This window comes from Schistocerca americana, chromosome 9, assembly GCF_021461395.2.
Source record: "Schistocerca americana isolate TAMUIC-IGC-003095 chromosome 9, iqSchAmer2.1, whole genome shotgun sequence".
Taxonomy (NCBI): domain Eukaryota; kingdom Metazoa; phylum Arthropoda; class Insecta; order Orthoptera; family Acrididae; genus Schistocerca; species Schistocerca americana.
In genome coordinates, this window is record NC_060127.1 from 179132988 (window position 1) to 179151410 (window position 18423).

Below are 18423 nucleotides of genomic sequence, written 5' to 3' on the forward strand. Positions count from 1 at the left end.
CAGCATTTAAATCGTCAATTTTCTGAATATAGTAAATTAAAATTATTTATTGGTTTCCTTCATTTTTCTTTACATAGTTTAAGATTAGTTGACCAAACCCCTCCTGATCATTCAATTTCTACGTATAAAAGTATGGCAGTAATTGTAGCAATTAGTCAATGCATTTCACTCTGCATGGATCACAGTATTGCTTTTTGAAATATGTTAGCATGTTGCTTATCACGCAGTTGCAGCGGCAAGACGAGGTAAGTTGTCTGTTTCGTTGAGAAGCATTGCAGAACAGTTGTCAGGAGACGTTATAGGATACTTTAAAACTCGCAGTTAGATGGTTGAGAATTTATTTCTTTATAATTCGTGGGATGAGTAATTAATTATTTGTCATAATTTTTTTCTCTTTGTATGCTCCCAATTCCGATTGTATATTTATCAAGAGACTGAACTTCACACATTTCCGTATGTCTTTAAAAATAAATACCGGCTACGTTTCAGGGTTTGTTGCTGTATGCTGTACTCTCTTGGTAACGCACACTGCGCCATAGTGACTAATTCAATCTTGTCGTATTGCAACACACAAAATCGCTTTCTGTTGACGAACTTCTATCACCCTGGCGCCTGGCGAATCACAGTGGAATCTGCAATGACATTAACAAAATTTTAATATGCGTTCTCCTCATTATTACTATATATCGGTTGCATATACAATTCATGGCGATATTTACACAATGTAATACAAACGGAATATGCAAGAGCCCTGATCTTAATGAGCGTTGGAGGTTGATGTCAAGAGAGTCTATCCATTCGAGCGTTGTTGCAGAGGTGATATCCGTCCAAAAACGTTCAAAACCCAAGGTCGTACACATATTTCATTATTTAAAACAACCAGTTTCGACAGACTTTGCTGTCATTTTGAGGTGAACAATCGAGCGTGATTCCGCGATACTTAAGGTCAGGGTTGATCTTAACCTTTTTGTTACAGATGACATTTAGCGGATGGTTTTGCTAAGCGGTTGTTGAGGTGGAAAGCTGTCACGTCAGTTATCTTAGAGTTAGCGCACACTCTCCAATTACTGTAATTCGAGGTCGCCAGCCGCTGTGACCGAGCGGTTCTAGGCTCTTCAGTCTGGAACCGCGCTGCTACTACGGTCACATGTTCGAATCCCGCCTCGGGCATGGATGTGTGTGATGTCCTTAGATTAGTTAGGTTTACGTAGTTCTAAGTCCAGGGGACTGATGACCTCAGATGATAAGTCCGATAGTGCTTAGAGCGATTTCAAATGGTTCAAATGGCTCTGAGCACTATGCGACTGAACTTCCGAGGTCATCAGTCGCCTAGAACTTAGAACTACGTAAACCTAACTAACCTAAGGACATCACACACATCCATGCCCGAGGCAGGATTCGAACCTGCGACCGTAGCGGTCGCTCGGCTCCAGACTGTAGCGCCTTGAACCGCACGGCCACTCCGGCCGGCTTAGAGCGATTTGAACCATTTGTAATACAAGGGGAGTTCAACAAGTAATGCAACAATTTTTTTTCCGGGGGCAGGTCGGTTTCATTCAGGATTCCAATACACCACATTATTCTCCAATTCTTTTCACTACAAAACTCTGGTTTTCAACATAATCTGCTTTACGCTTCCTCACTGAGACAGTCCATATGCACGCATTGTACGACTCTATTGGTCGATGTCAGAGACGACGTCTTGTTGCAACAGTACCAGGCCCATCATCAAAGTACTGCTTCGTGCAGAGTGCATCCGTCTTTCGGCCAAGCAGATCGAGGTTGGAAGATGCGAGGTCCTGGGTGCAGTTCAGTGACGATTTGTGAGCTGCTCTCGGGTGCAAAGAATTGTGTGAGGCCCCGCGTTGTCACAGAGAAGTTGGTTTGTATTTTTGTGACGACAAACTCGCTAAAGTCGTTTCTTCAGTTTTCTGAGGGTAGCAGAATACACTTCAGAGTTGACCGTTGCTCCATGAGGGAGGACAAACAGAGTAACCCTTTTAGAGCTCTAGAAGACCTTCGCCATGACTCTGCCGCGTGGCTTTGAACTTTTTCTACGGAGAAGAAGTGATGTGACGCCACTTCATGGATTACCGTTTTGTTTGATGTAATGATGTTCGACAAGTAACTGTTACGATCAGTCTCGTAACTCGCAAGCAATTTCGCACAAATTGTCCTTGGTTGCGGTTTACAGTCTTCTGTTAGGCGGCAAGGAGCCAGCGGTCACAGTCCTTTGAGTTACCCAACTGGTGGATGAGTGTCAGCTCTACCAACAGAGACGTCCAGTTGTGCAGCGAGGTGTTTTATTGTGATCTGTCGATCACCTCGAATGAGAGTGTCCTCACGTTACGAGACTGTAAGTGTTCCAGCTCTGTGCGGGAAATTCGACAATTTTGTGTGACTTTGTTGCGATGATGAAGACGCCCCACCCAACAACTCACCGTGCTATTGTTCATTACCAGGCGTCCGTAGACATTCTGGAAGCCCCAATGAAGATCTGTGATGCTTTCGTTTCTGAAACTCACATTATCACGGTTACAATAATATTTTTGCAAGGTGACAATTAAAAATTTACTATTACCTCTTCGTAGGGAATTCCATCATAATGTGGAAAAACCTGAAGATTTAGTGTTCATTTCCGCGGACATTCATCCAGTTACTCGATCTAATAGTCGTCGGCGCCGTGTAGCCTTCCCCGGTGCAGATCGTAAATAGCTTTCCGTACAGGGGCAGCGAGCGTGCGATGTTACCTAATAGCTCCAGTTGCTCGCGTAGCGTTTCCTAGACAACGGGTGCGGCCGGAGTACACGCGCCGGGAGAAATGCGGCGATTTCGCCGGCCGCGGCTCGTCCCTTAATGCGACGGCTTCTCGCTGCCTGCTCTTCCTTAACTGGCGCCTGCGTGACGCCATCATTGTTGTCGCGAGCCTTTGGCAGCCGTTCGGCGTACTCCGAGCGCGGCCGAGCGCGCGTATAAAAGCGAACGCCCGCCACCTGCAGGACATCCAGTTCTCAGCCGAGCCCTACTGTGATACCACAGACGTACGCCGCACTCCACAACCATGAAGATCACCGTAAGTACTCTCCCCGAAATTAAACGCGCTGTTAGTGTTGCTGTTAATGTGCAAACACCGAGGCGAATCGTAAACCACTGTCGTAACCGGGGTTTACAGCGAGGTGCGCCACAATTCTGGGTGTTTTATCTGCACAAAACAAGGGCGTAGCGAAATCTGAGGAAGGATATCTTCTAAGAAGATCTGTTCTCTAAAATTCGTGGCTTTCCTCAGATGGAATACTGGTCTGATGCATCTCTCCATGCCAGTCTATCAACAGAAATACTCTTCATCTTTCGTGTATATACAGGGTGTTACAAAAAGGTACGGCCAAACTTTCAGGAAACATTCCTCACACACAAAGAAAGAAAATATGTTATGTGGACATGTGTCCGGAAACGCTTACTTTCCGTGTTACAGCTCATTTTATTACTTCTCTTCAAATCACATTAATCATGGAATGGAAACACACAGCAACAGAACGTACCAGCGTGACTTCAAACACTTTGTTACAGGAAATGTTCAAAATGTCCTCCGTTAGCGAGGATACATGCATCCACCCCCCGTTGCATGGAATCCCTGATGCGCTGATGCAGCCCTGGAGAATGCCGTCCACAATACTAGCACGAAGAGTCTCTACATTTGGTACCGGGGTTGCGTAGACAAGAGCTTTCAAATGCCCTCATAAATTAAAGTCAAGAGGCTTGAGGTCAGGAGAGGGTGGAGGCCATGGAATTGGTCCTCCTCTACCAATCCATCGGTCACCGAATCTGTTGTTGAGAAGCGTACGAACGCTTCGACTGAAATGTGCAGGAGCTCCATCGTGCATGAACCACATGTTGTGTCGTACTTGTAAAGGCACATGTTCTAGCAGCACAGGTAGAGTATCCCGTATGAAATCATGATAACGTGCTCCATTGAGCGTAGGTTGCCCAATCAAGACATCACCAACAATGCCTGCCCAACGTTCACAGAAAATCTGTGTTGATGACGTGACTGCACAATTGCGTGCGGATTCTCGTCAGCCCACATATGTCGATTGTGAAAATTTAAAATTTGATCACGGTGGAATGAAGCCTCATCCGTAAAGAGAACATTTGCACTGAAATGAGGATTGACACATTGTTTGATGAACCATTCGCAGAAGTGTACCCGTGGAGGCCAATCAGCTGCTGATAGTGCCTGCTCACGCTGTACATAGTACGGAAACAACTGGTTCTCCCGTAGCACTCTCCATACAGTGACGTGGTCAACGTTACCATGTACAGCAGCAACTTCTTTGACGCTGACATTAGGGTTATCGTCAACTGCACGAAGAATTGCCTCGTCCATTGCAGGTGTCCTCGTCGTTCTAAGTCTTCCCCAGTTGCGAGTCATAGGCTGGAATGTTCCGTGCTCCCTAAGACGCCGATCAATTGCTTCGAACGTCTTCCTGTAGGGACACCTTCGTTCTGGAAATCTGTCTCGATACAAACGTACCGCGCCACGGCCATTGCCCCGTGCTAATCCATACATCAAATGGACATCTGCCAACTCCGCATTTGTAAACATTGCACTGACTGCAAAACCACGTTCGAGATGAACACTAACTTGTTGATGCTACGTACTGATGTGCTTGATGCTAGTACTGTAGAGCAATGAGTCGCATGTCAACACAAGCACCGAAGTCAACAGCACGCAGCTCGTGGTCGTGCGGTAGCGTTCTCGCTTCCCACGCCCGGGTTCCCGGGTTCAATTCACGGCGGGGTCAGGGATTTTTCTCTGCCTCCTGATGGCTGGGTGTTGTGTGGTGTCCTTAGGTTAGTTAGGTTTAAGTAGTTCTACGTCCTAGGGGACTGATGACCATAGATGTTAAGTCCCATAGTGCTCGGAGCCATTTGAACCGAAGTCAACATTTCCTTCCTTCAATTTGGCCAACTGGCGGTGAATCGAGGAAGTACAGTACATACTGACGAAACTAAAATGAGCTCTAACATGGAAATTAAGCGTTTCCGGAAACATGTCCACGTAACATCTTTTCTTTATTTGTGTGTGAGGAATGTTTCCTGAAAGTTTGGCCGTACCTTTTCGTAACACCCTGTATACAGACTGAAGCGACGAATGAAAATACGAACCAAGGCCAAGGGTCGAAACCGAGCTCTGTTACAAATTTTCATTAGTAAATTGAAAAGGTCGCTGGGACCATGTAGTTTCATTTGATTAAAGCACCTACGCCTGGGTTTTCGTACGATGGTGAGGTGCTGATCCAATACTGTTGGAGATCCTTTGCAATGCTGTTCAGTTTTAGTGGGACTATCCAAGTGGGCTGAGCGCATGAATGAGAATTTGGATTGAGAAAGGAGGTCCATGTATTGGTACAAAAGCCACTGTGCTGGGATGATGTTATTGCATCAGCCTAGTGAGGAGGAGACCTGGGTTCGAATGCGAGTATGGTTGGAAAAAACATAGTCTGCATCAGATGATATGAGTTTAGGAGACCTTCCAACATTCTTTTTCTTGCACAATCACATACAAAATTAATACTGAAGTCACCACATATAACTCGCAGGTTCGAATCCTGCCTCGGGCATGGATGTGTGTGATGTCCTTAGGTTCGTTAGGTTTAAGTAGTTCTAAGTTGTAGGGGACTGATGACCACAGATGTTAAGTCCCATAGTGCTCAGAGTCATTTGAACCAATCACCACATATAACTAATTTTTGGTACTTCTTATAAAGTGGATGAAGAACGCTTTCTAGCTTGAGCAGAAATGCTCTGAAGTCAGAGTTAGAGGCCTATAAACAACAATAATTAGAAGTTAAGTTTCACTAAATTCAACTGCCCCTGCACAACATTCAAATACTTGTTCAGTGCAGTGCCGTGATTCGTGTGTGGACTCAGATGGAATATTGTTTTTTAGGTACATGGCCAGTCCCCGACTCCGCAAAGAACTGCTTGAAAAACAGCCAGCTAATCTGTATCCTGATAAAGGAAGCCTCTGAAAAGCGTTCGATAATATAAAAAGGTGCAAAATGTGCTATATTCTAAGAAAAATAGGGGTAAGCTGTGTCGATAGACGGGTAATATACAATATGTACAAGAGCCAGAGGGAATAATAGGAGTTGACGACCAAGAACGAAGTTCTCGGATTAGAAAGGGTGTAAGACAGGGATGTAGTTTTTCACCTCTCCTCTTCAATCTTTGCATCGAAGAAGCAATGATGGAAACGAAAGAAAGGTTCAGGAGGGGGATTAAAATCCAAGGTGAAAGGACATCAATGATGACTTTGCTATCCTCAGTGAAAGTGAAGGAGATTACAGGATCTCCTGAATGGAATCAACAGTTCATTGAGTACAGAATATGGATCGACGGTAAAACGAAGGAAGACGGAAGTAATGAGAGGTATCGGAAATGAGTACAGTTGAAACTTAACATCAGGACTGATGGTCACGAATTAGATGAAGTTAAGGAATTCTGTCCGCAGCTCGTGGTCTCGCGGTAGCGTTCTCGTTTCCCGAGCACGGCGTCCCGGGCTCGATTCCCGGCGGGGTCTGGGATTTTCATCTGCCCCGTACTGACTGGGTGTTGTTGTGAGTTCTTCATCATTATCATTCATCCCCATTACGGTCGGGGGAAGGCAACGGCAAACCACCTCCACTAGGACCTTGCCTAGTACGGCGGTGCGGGTCTCCCGTAACGTTCCCCTACGCTCTGTCAAGGAGTATGGGACTACATCATCATCATAAGAAATTCTTCTAACTAGGTAGCAAAATAACCAGTGACGAACGGAGTAAGGAGGACTTGAAACATGGACTGTGGGAAAACGGGAACAGAAGAGAATCGACGCATTTCAGGTGTGGTGCTCCAGACAAATGTTGAAAATTATGTGGGCTGATAAGGTAAGGAATGAGGAGGTTCTCCGCAGAATCGGAGAGGAAAGGAACACTATGTGGAAAACACTGACAAGAAGAAGGAACAGGATGATAGGACATCTGTTAAGACAACAGGGAATGACCTCCACGGTCTAGAGGGAGTTGTAGAGGGCAGAAACTGTAGAGGAAGACAGATTGGAATACATCCGGCAAATAATTGAGGACATAGATTGCGTGTGCTACTCTGGGATGAAGACGTTGGCACAGGAGAGGAAATCGTGGCGGTCCACATCAAATCGGTCAGATGACTGGTGACTCAAAAAGAAGAAAAAGAGGTCTGTACAATACAGCGAGACGAGCCGTTGAGGCTTTAAGCCAAGGTCACGTCGACCGGCATAAGAAGACACCCTCATTCTGCCAACGGCCTTATCAAAGAGGGTGGAGGAGTGGACAGAGGTTCAGGGCACTCTCTTGTCCTCAGGGTGGGAAATTGCCCCTGAAGGCGGAAGAATCAGCAATGATCAACGGCATGAGGATGCAGAATGGAAACCACTGCATTAAAAACACGTAACGTGTATCCACAGGACATGTGGCCTGTAATTGAAGAAGTGTCATAATGATCTCTCCTTTAGCGAAAGATTACAGAATAGTCCCTCATTGGGATCTCCTGGAGGGGACTGCCAAAGGGGAGATTACCATGGGAAAAAGATTGAATTATCAACGGAAGGATAAAGTTCTACGAATCGGGGCGTGGAATGTCAGAAGATTGAGCGTGGTAGGGAAACTAGAAAATCTGAAAAGGGAAATGCAAAGGCTCAGTCTAGATATAGTGAGGGTCAGTGAAGTGAAGTGGAAAGAAGACAAGGATTTCAGGTCAGATGAGTATAGGGTAATATCACAGCAGCAGAAAATGGTATGTCAGATGTAGGATTCGTTATGAATAGGAAGGTAGGGCAGAGGGTGTGTTACCGTGAACAGTTCAGTGACCGGGTTGTTCTAATCAGAATCGACAGCAGACCAACACCGACAACAATAGTTCAGGTATACATGCCGACGTCGCAAGCTGAAGATGAACAGATAGAGAAACTGTATGAGGATATTGAAAGGGTAATGCAGTATGTAAAGGGGGACGAAAATCTAATAGTCATGGGCGACTGGAATGCAGTTGTAGGGGAAGGAGTAGAAGAAAAGGTTACAGGAGAATATGGGCTTGGGACAAGGAATGAGAGAGAAGAAAGATTAATTCAGCTCTGTAATAAGTAAGGAGGACATGAAACATGCTAGTAATAGCTCGTAATAGCAAATACGCTGTTCAGGAATCAAAAGAGGAGGAAGTATATTTGGAAAAGGCCGGGTGATACGGGAAAATTTCAGTTAGATTACATCATGGTCAAACAGAGATTCCAAAAACAATTACCGGATTATAAGGCGTGTCCAGGAACAGATGTAGACTCGGATAACAACGTAGTAGTGATGAAGAGTAGGCTGAAGTTCAAGACATTAGTCAGGAAAAATCAATACGCAAAGAAGTTTGATACCGAAGTGCTAAGGAATGACGAGATACGCTTGAAGTTCCGTAAGGCTGTAGATACAGCAATAGGGAATAACTCAGTAGGCAGTACAGTTGAAGAGGAATGGACAACCATAAAAAAAGCGATAACAGACGTTGGGAAGAAAAACATAGGTACAAAGAAGATAACTGTGAAGAAACCATGGGTAACAGAAGGAATACTTCAATTGAACAATGAAAGGAGAAAATACAAAAATGTTCCGGGAGACTCAGGAATACAGAAATACAAGTCTCTAAGGAATAAAATAAATAGCCAGTGCAGGGAACCTAAGAGGAAATGGCTGCATGAAAAATGTGAAGAAATCGAAAAAGAAATGATTGCCGGAAGGACTTACTCAGCATACAGGAAAGTCAAAACAACCTTCGGTGACATTAAAACCAAAGGTGATAACATTAAGGGTGTAACGGAAATTCCACTGTTAAATGCAGGCGAGAGAGCGGATAGGTGGAAAGAATACATTGAAAGACTCTATGAGTGGGAAGATTGGTCTGATGTGCTAGATGAAGAAACAGGAGTCGATTTACAAGAGATGAGGAACCTGGTAATAGAATTGGAATTTAAAAGAGCTTTGGAGGTCTTACGATCAAATAAGGCAGAAGTGGTAGATAACATTCCATCAGAATTTCTAAAATCGTTTGGGGAAGTGGCAACAAAACAACTATTCACGTTGGTGGGTAAAATGTGTGAATCTGGCGACATATCACCTGACTTTCGGAAAAATATCATCCACTCAATTCTGAAGATGGCAGGAGCTGACAAATGCGAGAAATATCGCACAACCAGCTTAGCAGCTCACGCATCCAAGTTGCTTACAAGAATAATATACAGAAGAATGGAAAAGTGAACTGAGAATGCGCTAGGTGACGATCAGTTTGGCTGTAGGAGAGGTAAAGGCACACGAGAGGCAATTCTGAGGTTACGGTTAATAATGGAAGACTAAAGAAAAATCAAGACACGGTCATAGGATTTGTCGACCTGGAAAAAGCGTTCGACAGTGTAAAATGGTGGAAGATGTTCGAAATTCTGAGAAAAATAGGGGTGAGCTATAGGGAGAGTATACTGTGTTCGTCTCACGTCATTAGGAATGCTAAAAGACAACCTGAGATGGCAATTTCGCACCATACCTAGTGATATGCCGTAAATTCCTTTTCACAACACTGTCCCTCGGCTACAGGTGTTGTTGATGAATGACGGCAGACATGCTGAGGATTTGTTACAAAGAATATCGTCTTTGCTAAAATGTCATTTGTAATGCTAATTGTTGCTTCTGTGTCGTATGAAGCATCAGCTATTGGTCATTCTGTATATATATATATATATATATATATATATATATATATATATATATATATATATTTGTTTCTATAAAACCCCATGTGATTTAGAACACTTGTGTCAATTTGCACCACTCTATCTACAGGATTCGATGAAGTACTGAATTTTGAAATGTTAACGGACTTTTGGGTCACCCTGTACATTCCCCATTAGACATGCTCAGTATGACTTGACTGGCTGGACTTGTGTCGGCAGGTGTACCTCATTCTGGCACTGGCCGCAGCCTGCCACGCCATGCCCCAGAACCCAGCGACGTACGATGCACAGCAGTCCGAGGTCCAACCAGAGGACAGCCAGAAGGCGAAGCGAGGCCTGCCCATCTTCCACACTCCCATAGCGCCGCTCCCGCTGTCCATCTACCACGCCCCCATCCTGGCGCCAGCACCCTTAATCGCACCCAGGTAAGTCTGACTGCACCTTCTCTTGCCACTTGCTGCTGTTGTTATTATTGTTGTTGATTTCAGTCGGACGGCCGGTTTGATTTTGAGCGGACTACGGTAGAACTTTGTTGCATTCAGCCAAATATTCCAGTAGACTGCGAGTGAGGCAGAGCTGCACCCAATTGGGAATAATTTTGAGGGGAATTCCAACTCTGGCAGACACCAAGTGAGCAAGTGAAACGTCCCAAAAACTTGATCGGAACTAAGTGACTGGACTTTGTTTGGAACAATCTGCGTCTGTGTGTCTCTGTGCGCTGCAACCTTTTGTCCTGGTCTAGCCTGTACATCTCTGCATAGTGATTACTCTCAACATCCACGTGAACTTGCTGGCTGGAATCAATCATTTGTCTCCAGTTTTTACCTCTCCACACTTTCCTTCATTACCATACTGACTATTCCTGTGTGCTAAATGATGTGTCTTAACAGCCTAAGCCACTCTGAACTGCACGGCAGAGAGAAGTGACCACTGTACTAATAGTAGGTTTCGTCTCATTCCACTTGCGTATGGCGCGCAGGAAGAATGACTGCTTAGACGCCTCTGTGCATTTTGTAATATTAATCCTGTGGTCATCACGCCTACGTGAGCGATACGTAGGGCGATATAGCGTATTCGTAGATTCCGCACTTAACACGCATTCTTGAAATTTTCATCTTCTGCGGGACTGAAGGCGTCTGTATTCAAGACTGTCAGTTCAGATTATTCGGTACTTCCGTGGCGCTCTCTTGTCCTTCTCTGCGTACGTTCAACATCCCCTTTGAGTTTTATTTGTAATGGGCATTGCACAATTTCAGTAATGTTTTAAAATACATATATCAGCAATCAAGTGTATTGCAACCGTGGTTGAGCTAAGCCGCTTCTTTAGGCACTGGGTTTTCCCATTTAGCCGGCCGTAGTGGCCGAGCGGTTCTAGGCGCTTCAGTCCGGAACCGCGCTGCTGCTACGGTCGCTGGTTCGAATCCTGCCTCGGGCATGGATGTGTGTGACGTCCTTTGGTTAGTTAGGTTTAAGTAGTTCTAAGTCTAGCGGACTGATGACCTCAGATGTTAAGTCCCATAGTGCCTACAGCCATTTGAACCACTTCTTTTCACATTTAGCTTGTGACGTATCTGTTGTTGTTGTTTTGGTCTACAGTCCAAGGACTAGTTCGATGCAGCTCACCACGCTACTCTATCCTGTGCAAGCCTCTTCATCTCCGAATAACTACTGCAAATTACATCCTTCTGAATCGGCAAATTACATCCTGAATCGACCTACCGAATTCATCTCTTGGTCTCCCTCTACAACTTTTACTCCCATACTTCCAAGCAGTACTAATTTGGTGGTCTCTTCATGACTCACAATGTGTCCTAACAATCGATCCCTTCTTCTAGTCAAGGTGTACCACAAATTTCTTTTCTCGTCAATTCTATTCAGTACCTCCTCACTGGATTAACTGATCTACCCATTTAATCTTCAGCATTCTTTTGTTGTATGACATTTCAAAAGTTTCTCTTCTTTTCTTGTCTCAACTGTATCATGCACGTTTAACTTCCACACGTATCTATAGCTTCAAAAATTTAACTGTTTGTATTTTTCCGCATTTCTTCTTGTTCTTTTGCTTCTCCACATTATTTCGGTTCTTCTGTTCTTGTATCATTGTTTGAGAAACAAATTTTTATAATTTGTTTTCTTTGGGAAATATTATACAAAATGGAATAACACGTTTATCTTGACCTGTAATTTGATTTTTTCGAATACTTCGTTATCTGCCTTCTTATTAACGGAACTGATATAACTTTTTGATCCTGTACTTGTATCATTTGCAGAAATGGCAGAATTTGCAAGTTGCAGGTCATTTGCTTACAGCGTGAAGTCAAACTCTTCTGATAAAATTTCGGAGGCAATTTTGGTATATTTTTCTGAGCATTCTGCTGTAAGGGACCCGTGTTCTCCTACGGATTTTTATAGATTAATAATACAGTTATGATTTACCCGGTTTATTGCTCCTGTTACCTGTTATTGCTCCTGTTACCTGTGATCAGATTATATTTCGTTGTAGATATGTGCGTCATCTGCGAAAAGTCTGAGGCTGCTATTAATATGGTCCGCAAGATGATCAATATACAGCGTGAAAGGCAAGGACTTAACACACTTCCGTGGATATCACCTAAGTAACATCTACATCTGATGATTACTCTCCAACCAAGATAACATGCTGTATCCTCCCTACCAAGAAATTCTTAATCCAGTCACAAATTTCGTGTAATATCCCGAACGTATGTACTTTTGATAATAAGCATTGGTGTGGTACTGAGTCTTTCGGAAGTCGAGATCTATTGCATCTATCTAACTGCCTTGATTCACTTCTTTCAGTGGGTCATGTGAGAAAAGTGCGAGTTTGGTTTCACATAATCTGTGTTTTCCGAATCCATGCTGGTTGGCGTGAAGGAGGGCGTTCTGTTCGAGGTACCTTATTACGTTTGAGCTCGGAATATGTTCTAAGATTCGACAATAAAACGATATCAAAGATATTGGACGATGTTTTTGTGGAACACTTCTGCTATCCTTCTTGTAGACATGTGTGACCTATGGTTTCTTCTACCTACTGGGCTCGGTTTTTTGTTCGAGGGATCTACGATAGATTACAGCCAAAGGGGCGCTAGCTCAGGCGCAAACTGGATGTAGAATCTGGTTGGGATTCCATCACACCTTCTGTCTTTGTTCAGTTTTAAAGAATTGAGCTGGTTCTCGTCGCCGCTGACACTAATATCTGCTTCACTCTTCATTCTAGTGATACGAGAATATTTCCAATGTTGTGGATATATTTTCAAATGGCTCTGAGCACTATGGGACTTGACATCTGAGGTCATCAGTCCCCTAGACTTAGAACTACGTAAACCTAACTAACCTAAGGACATCACACACATTCGTGCCAGAGGCAGGTTTCGAACCTGCGACCGTAGCAGCAGCGCCGTCCCGGACTGAAGCGCGTAGAACCGCTCGGTCACAGCGGCCGGCGATATATTTTCAATGGACTACAAATGCATCGATAACTGAGGGTAAAAACTGAATTCCTTCCGACCCGGCGTGTGAAGACCCTAACGGTACTGACCGACTACCGCGTCATCCTGATCCCACGGGTGTCATCGGATGCGGATGTGGAGGGGCATTGGTCAACACACCGTTCTCCCGACCGTATGTCAGTTTAGGAGACCGGAGCCGCTACTTCTCAGACAAGTAGCTCCTCAATTTGCCTCACATGGGCTGAGTGCACCCCGCTTGCCGACAGCGCTCTGCAGATAGGATGGTGAATCATCCAAGGGCTAACCAAACCCGACAGCGCTTAACTCTGGTAACCTGACAGGAACCGGTGGTAACACTGCGGCTAGGCCGCTGGTTGGTAAGAAATCAAACGAAATACAATTACCCTGTAACGAGTCACTGGTGATCACTGGTCCCTTATACCAAAATACTCAGAAAATATTCCAATGGAGGTGGATTCACCATGTATACTAGAAAAAAAAAAAATTCATGGACGGTTCCAAATACGCCTAAAATGTTGCATCATGTTGCTAAAAGTAAGGAAAACTATAGTACAGCACAGATAAACCTCAAAAAATTTAAAATATAATTGTTTACAATGTGATCAGTTACACTGTCTCATTACTGTATCGTATCGTTTCTTGTAAGTGACTATATAGCGTGATTCAGCTACCACTACCAATTAGTTTTATGCAGTCCGCAGTACATCTGTATAAGGAACGGTATTCAGACATGCGACAGCGATGTAATCGGTATTAAGTTACTTCTCAGAGCTTTGAGCGGCTGTTAGCAAATGGAATTATGTGCTTTTGAGCCAAGATATACCTTACTTCTGCTATTCTTAACTAAATATCTCCAATCTTTCTTTGTGAAATTAGCGGCGTAGCCATACAGTTTTCGATGTCTTTGTGAGTGTATTCCGTTTGTTGAACTTTTTCTTTCGTAAGAGTTTCGTATATTGTATGCTGAAAAGTTGTTACTTCCCCGCTTCCTATTTTGATACCTCCTGTTAATTTCGTTTCTTCTAATGGTGAAGCTAGGCAACGGTCTGAGCCCAAAGCTCTCAGACGGAACTTATACCGATTACGTGGCTATCGCGTGTTTGGGTACCGTTCCTGATACAGACGTAGTGCGGGTTGCATAAAACGTCGCTGGTAGGGGCAGGTGAACGACGCTGCTCGTGTGACTAAGTTTATAATTCCTGCCATTGTTTGTTTTTCACAGATTCATCGCAGCTCATGCGCCCATCTTCCACGCCCCCATCATCCACCACCCACCAATCATCGCTATTCACCACTAGATGCGAAGCGACCTACACAGTCCACACTGGGTGTACTGCTCAGCCATAGATTGCGACGTAATCATAGATGTAGTTCACACACAGTAGCCGCATCATATTACATTACCTCACGACGTCCTTACTGGAGGAATTAAAAGGTGCAGAAGTGTGGAACTTTCATAGAATCGCCAGCAACGATTTGATGAAATGTTCGTTTATGTTCAGAGTTGAAGCAGCCTGGTCCTTCCAGTAAAAAGCTCTACACGTCTTGAAGATGTAGAACAGTGCCTTGAGCTTCATTGTAATAAATCTGAACTTTGGTACAGTAGTATCACTCTCAAAAATTTACGAATTCCAAATCTGGTTTTTATTGGAAGCAGCAGAGTATCGCTTAGTTGGCACTAAGCAAGTTTTGTGCCATAGCTATCCCTCTGCTTCTGTATTGATGTTGATACTACAACCAATCTTTTTTTATAACTCCAGTATGTATGTCTGAAAGTAACTCAGAGTATTGAAAGTGAATTACTTTTGTTTTGAGTTGTGCTCAAGCCATTCTGTGCGACTCCAGTAAGGACAACCTAAATTTAATTGCATTAGTAACAAGACAAAGGAACAAATAATGTTTGTTACCATTCCTTGTGTCCCATATATTTACTGTGCTTTATTACCTACAACATATACGTATCATTACTGTAAAAAAACTAATCGCCAAATTAATATCAACCGGTTGATATCTTAGTCGTTGACATTTAGTAATGCTACATTGTCCCTAACGTTTATAATACTTGTGTGCTATAACTGACTTATACTGTAATCACTAACACCTAATTTTAAGGAGAAGCGCATATTAAATCAGTTCTGTGCCGCTTTTGTGCATTTGATGTCCTGTTGAATTAGTGTGAAGCATTTGCGCTTACGCTCATGTATTACCTCATAAAATGTCTCTTGTATCGAATGTTAAGATGGGAGATGTTTTATATAGTCACATATGCTCAATAAAGTTTATCATTCATCAACAATTCGTTTTCTTTTCGTTGCTTTTTCTTCGTTTGTCGTGACCTGTTTGCTCGATGTTGAGACTATAGTTCTTCTAATTCCGATACTGCATTTATAATAGGCACAAACGTTGTACTTCGTACTACTGTTCCAATTTTTTTTTCACATATCCGATTATTTCTAACATAGCAGCTTCTATGTTATTTGATATTCAGTTTATCTGATGGTGCCGAGATGAAGTGCCTTGGAAACACTAAGAAAATGATACTTTTTTCTGACAAGGTACACATTACCGTGTAAAAAAAACTTACTGGTAAAATAGTTTAGTAATACTTACAAGTATCTCGCTGTACGAAGATAAACTTGGTAAATAATATGCCCTCTCTTCCTACTGAAGCTGTGGAGACATAATGTGCCCGCAACTAAGGTGTTTTGATATCAGTATAAAGGGCTGTATTACTCTGTTTTTAGAACCTATTGTTCTCTGGGAAGAATGTCGACGTCTCGTTCGCAAACTGCTGGTAGTATCGGGAGAGGAAGTGACCAGCTAGGCTGAAAAACTGTTTACGGCGCTGCGCGCGACTTGTCGGGAACACTCCGTGATATGAAACAAGTTTAACTAGGCCAGGGACAAGGCGGCGAGTGCCACAACCAAATTTCCCACAAACTTCGCTCAGTGGAAGAGGGGTCAAAGTAGGGGAATACGTGTCTTGGCTTATCCGCAGACATTCGACCGTTTCCGAGAAAACGAAGGTAAACGTTTCCGTGGTACTTCATGTGCCTTTTAGCGAATAACTACTTCAACTGAGAAGTTGGCGCAGTGGCTAGCATTACAACTTCACACTTTTGCTCCAAGTGTTCGAAACCTGATTACTTTTTTACTTTTATTTTTACTTTTCATTTATTTGCCCGTGTCCGCAGAAGATTGCTACAGGAACATATACTGTAATAAAGTTGTTCGTATTCGTGCACTAATTCTGTGTCTCGTGAATAAACTTAGAAAAAGAAACAAATGAATGCAAAAATTATTTGAAATTGTTTTTGGCGAAATTCCTATTGTGTATCTTTGGTCATAATCAATTGCAAGTGCCATTTTGCGGGAAAGTGGTCCGTTATGCGCGATTTGCCGCGAAATTATTGCTGACGTGTGAAATCTTCAGCAATGTTAATCTACATCTACATCCATACTCCGCAAGCCACCTGACGGCATGTGGCGGAGGGTACCTTGAGTACCTCTATCTGTTCTCCCTTCTATTTCAGTCTCGTATTGTTCGTGGAAAGAAGGATTGTCGGTATGCCTCTGTGTGGGCTCTAATCTCTCTGATTTTATCCTCATGGTCTCTTCGCGAGATATACGTAGGAGGGAGCAATATACTGCTTGACTCCTCGGTGAAGGTATGTTCTCGACACTTCAACAAAAGCCCGTACCGAGCTGCTGAGCGTCTCTCCTGCAGAGTCTTCCACTGGAGTTTATCTATCATCTCCGTAACGCTTTCGCGATTACTAAATGATCCTGTAACGAAGCGCGCTGCTCTCCGCTGGATCTTCTCTATCTCTTCGATCAACCCTATCTGGTACGGATCCCACACTGCTGAGCAGTATTCAAGCAGTGGGCGAACAAGCGTACTGTAACCTACTTCCTTTGTTTTCGGATTGCATTTCCTTAGGATTCTTCCAATGAATCTCAGTCTGGCATCTGCTTTACCGACGATCAACTTTATATTATCATTCCATTTTAAATCACTCCTAATGCGTACTCCCAGACAATTTATGGCATTAACAGCTTCCAGTTGCTGACCTGCTATAATGTAGCTAAATGATAAGGGATCTTTCTTTCTATGTATTCGCAGCACATTACACTTGTCTACATTGAGATTCAATTGCCATTCCCTGCACCATGCGTCAATTCGCTGCAGATCCTCCTGCATTTCAGTACAATTTTCCATTGTTACAACCTCTCGATACACCACAGCATCATCCGCAAAAAGCCTCACTGAACTTTCGATGTCATCCACAAGGTCATTTATGTATATTGTGAATAGCAACGGACCTACGACACTCCCCTGCGGTACACCCGAAATCATTCTTACTTCGAAAAACATCTCTCCATTGTGCATGACATGCTGCGTTCTGTTATCTAGGAACTCTTCAATCCAATCACACAATTGGTCTGATAGTCCATATGCTCTTACTTTGTTCATTAAAGGACTGTGGGGAACTGTATCGAACGCCTTGCGGAGGTCAAGAAACACGGCATCTACCGGTGAACCCGTGCCTATGGCCTTCTGAGTCTCATGGACGAATAGCGCCAGCTGGGTTTCACACGATCGTCTTTTTCGAAACCCACGCTGATTCCTACAGAGTAGATTTGTAGTCTCCAGAAAAGTCATTATACTCGAACATAATACGTGTTCCAAAATTCTACAACTGATCGACGTTAGAGATATAGGTCTATAGTTCTGCACATCTGTTCGACGTCCCTTCTTGAAAACGGGGATGACCTGTGCCCTTTTCCAATCCTTTGGAACGCTACGCTCTTCTAGAGACCTACGGTACACCGCTACAAGAAGGGGGGCAAGTTCCTTCGCGTACTCTGTTTAAAATCGAACTGGTATCCCATCAGGTCCAGCGGCATTTCCTCTTTTGCGCGATTTTAATTGTTTCTCTATCCCTCTGTCGTCTATTTCGATACCTACCATTTTGTCATCTGTGCGACAATCTGGAGATGAAACAACAGTGCAGTCTTCCTCTGTGAAACAGCTTTGGAAAAAGACATTTAGTATTTCGGCCTTTAGTCTGTCATTCTCTGTTTCAGTACCATTTTGGTCACAGAGTGTCTCGACATTTTGTTTTGATCCACCTACAATCATGTTTCATT

The 18423-nt window shown here is 43.6% G+C and overlaps 1 protein-coding gene across 1 annotated transcript; it reads left to right on the forward strand.

Moving 5' to 3' along the window:
* Positions 1 to 3015: 3015 nt before the first annotated feature.
* Positions 3016 to 14739, forward strand: LOC124551370. Its single transcript, XM_047126409.1, has 3 exons — positions 3016 to 3073; positions 10004 to 10209; positions 14495 to 14739. The coding sequence occupies exons 1-3, from the start codon at positions 3062 to 3064 to the stop codon at positions 14568 to 14570; spliced, it is 294 nt and encodes a 97-aa protein (XP_046982365.1). The 5' UTR covers positions 3016 to 3061; the 3' UTR covers positions 14571 to 14739.
* Positions 14740 to 18423: the final 3684 nt, after the last annotated feature.

Excerpts from the sequence above, each read along its gene's own strand:
- LOC124551370 (XM_047126409.1), top strand. Across the intron at positions 10,210-14,494 it reads GCACCCTTAATCGCACCCAG|ATTCATCGCAGCTCATGCGC; the intron begins GTAAGTCTGACT and ends TGTTTTTCACAG.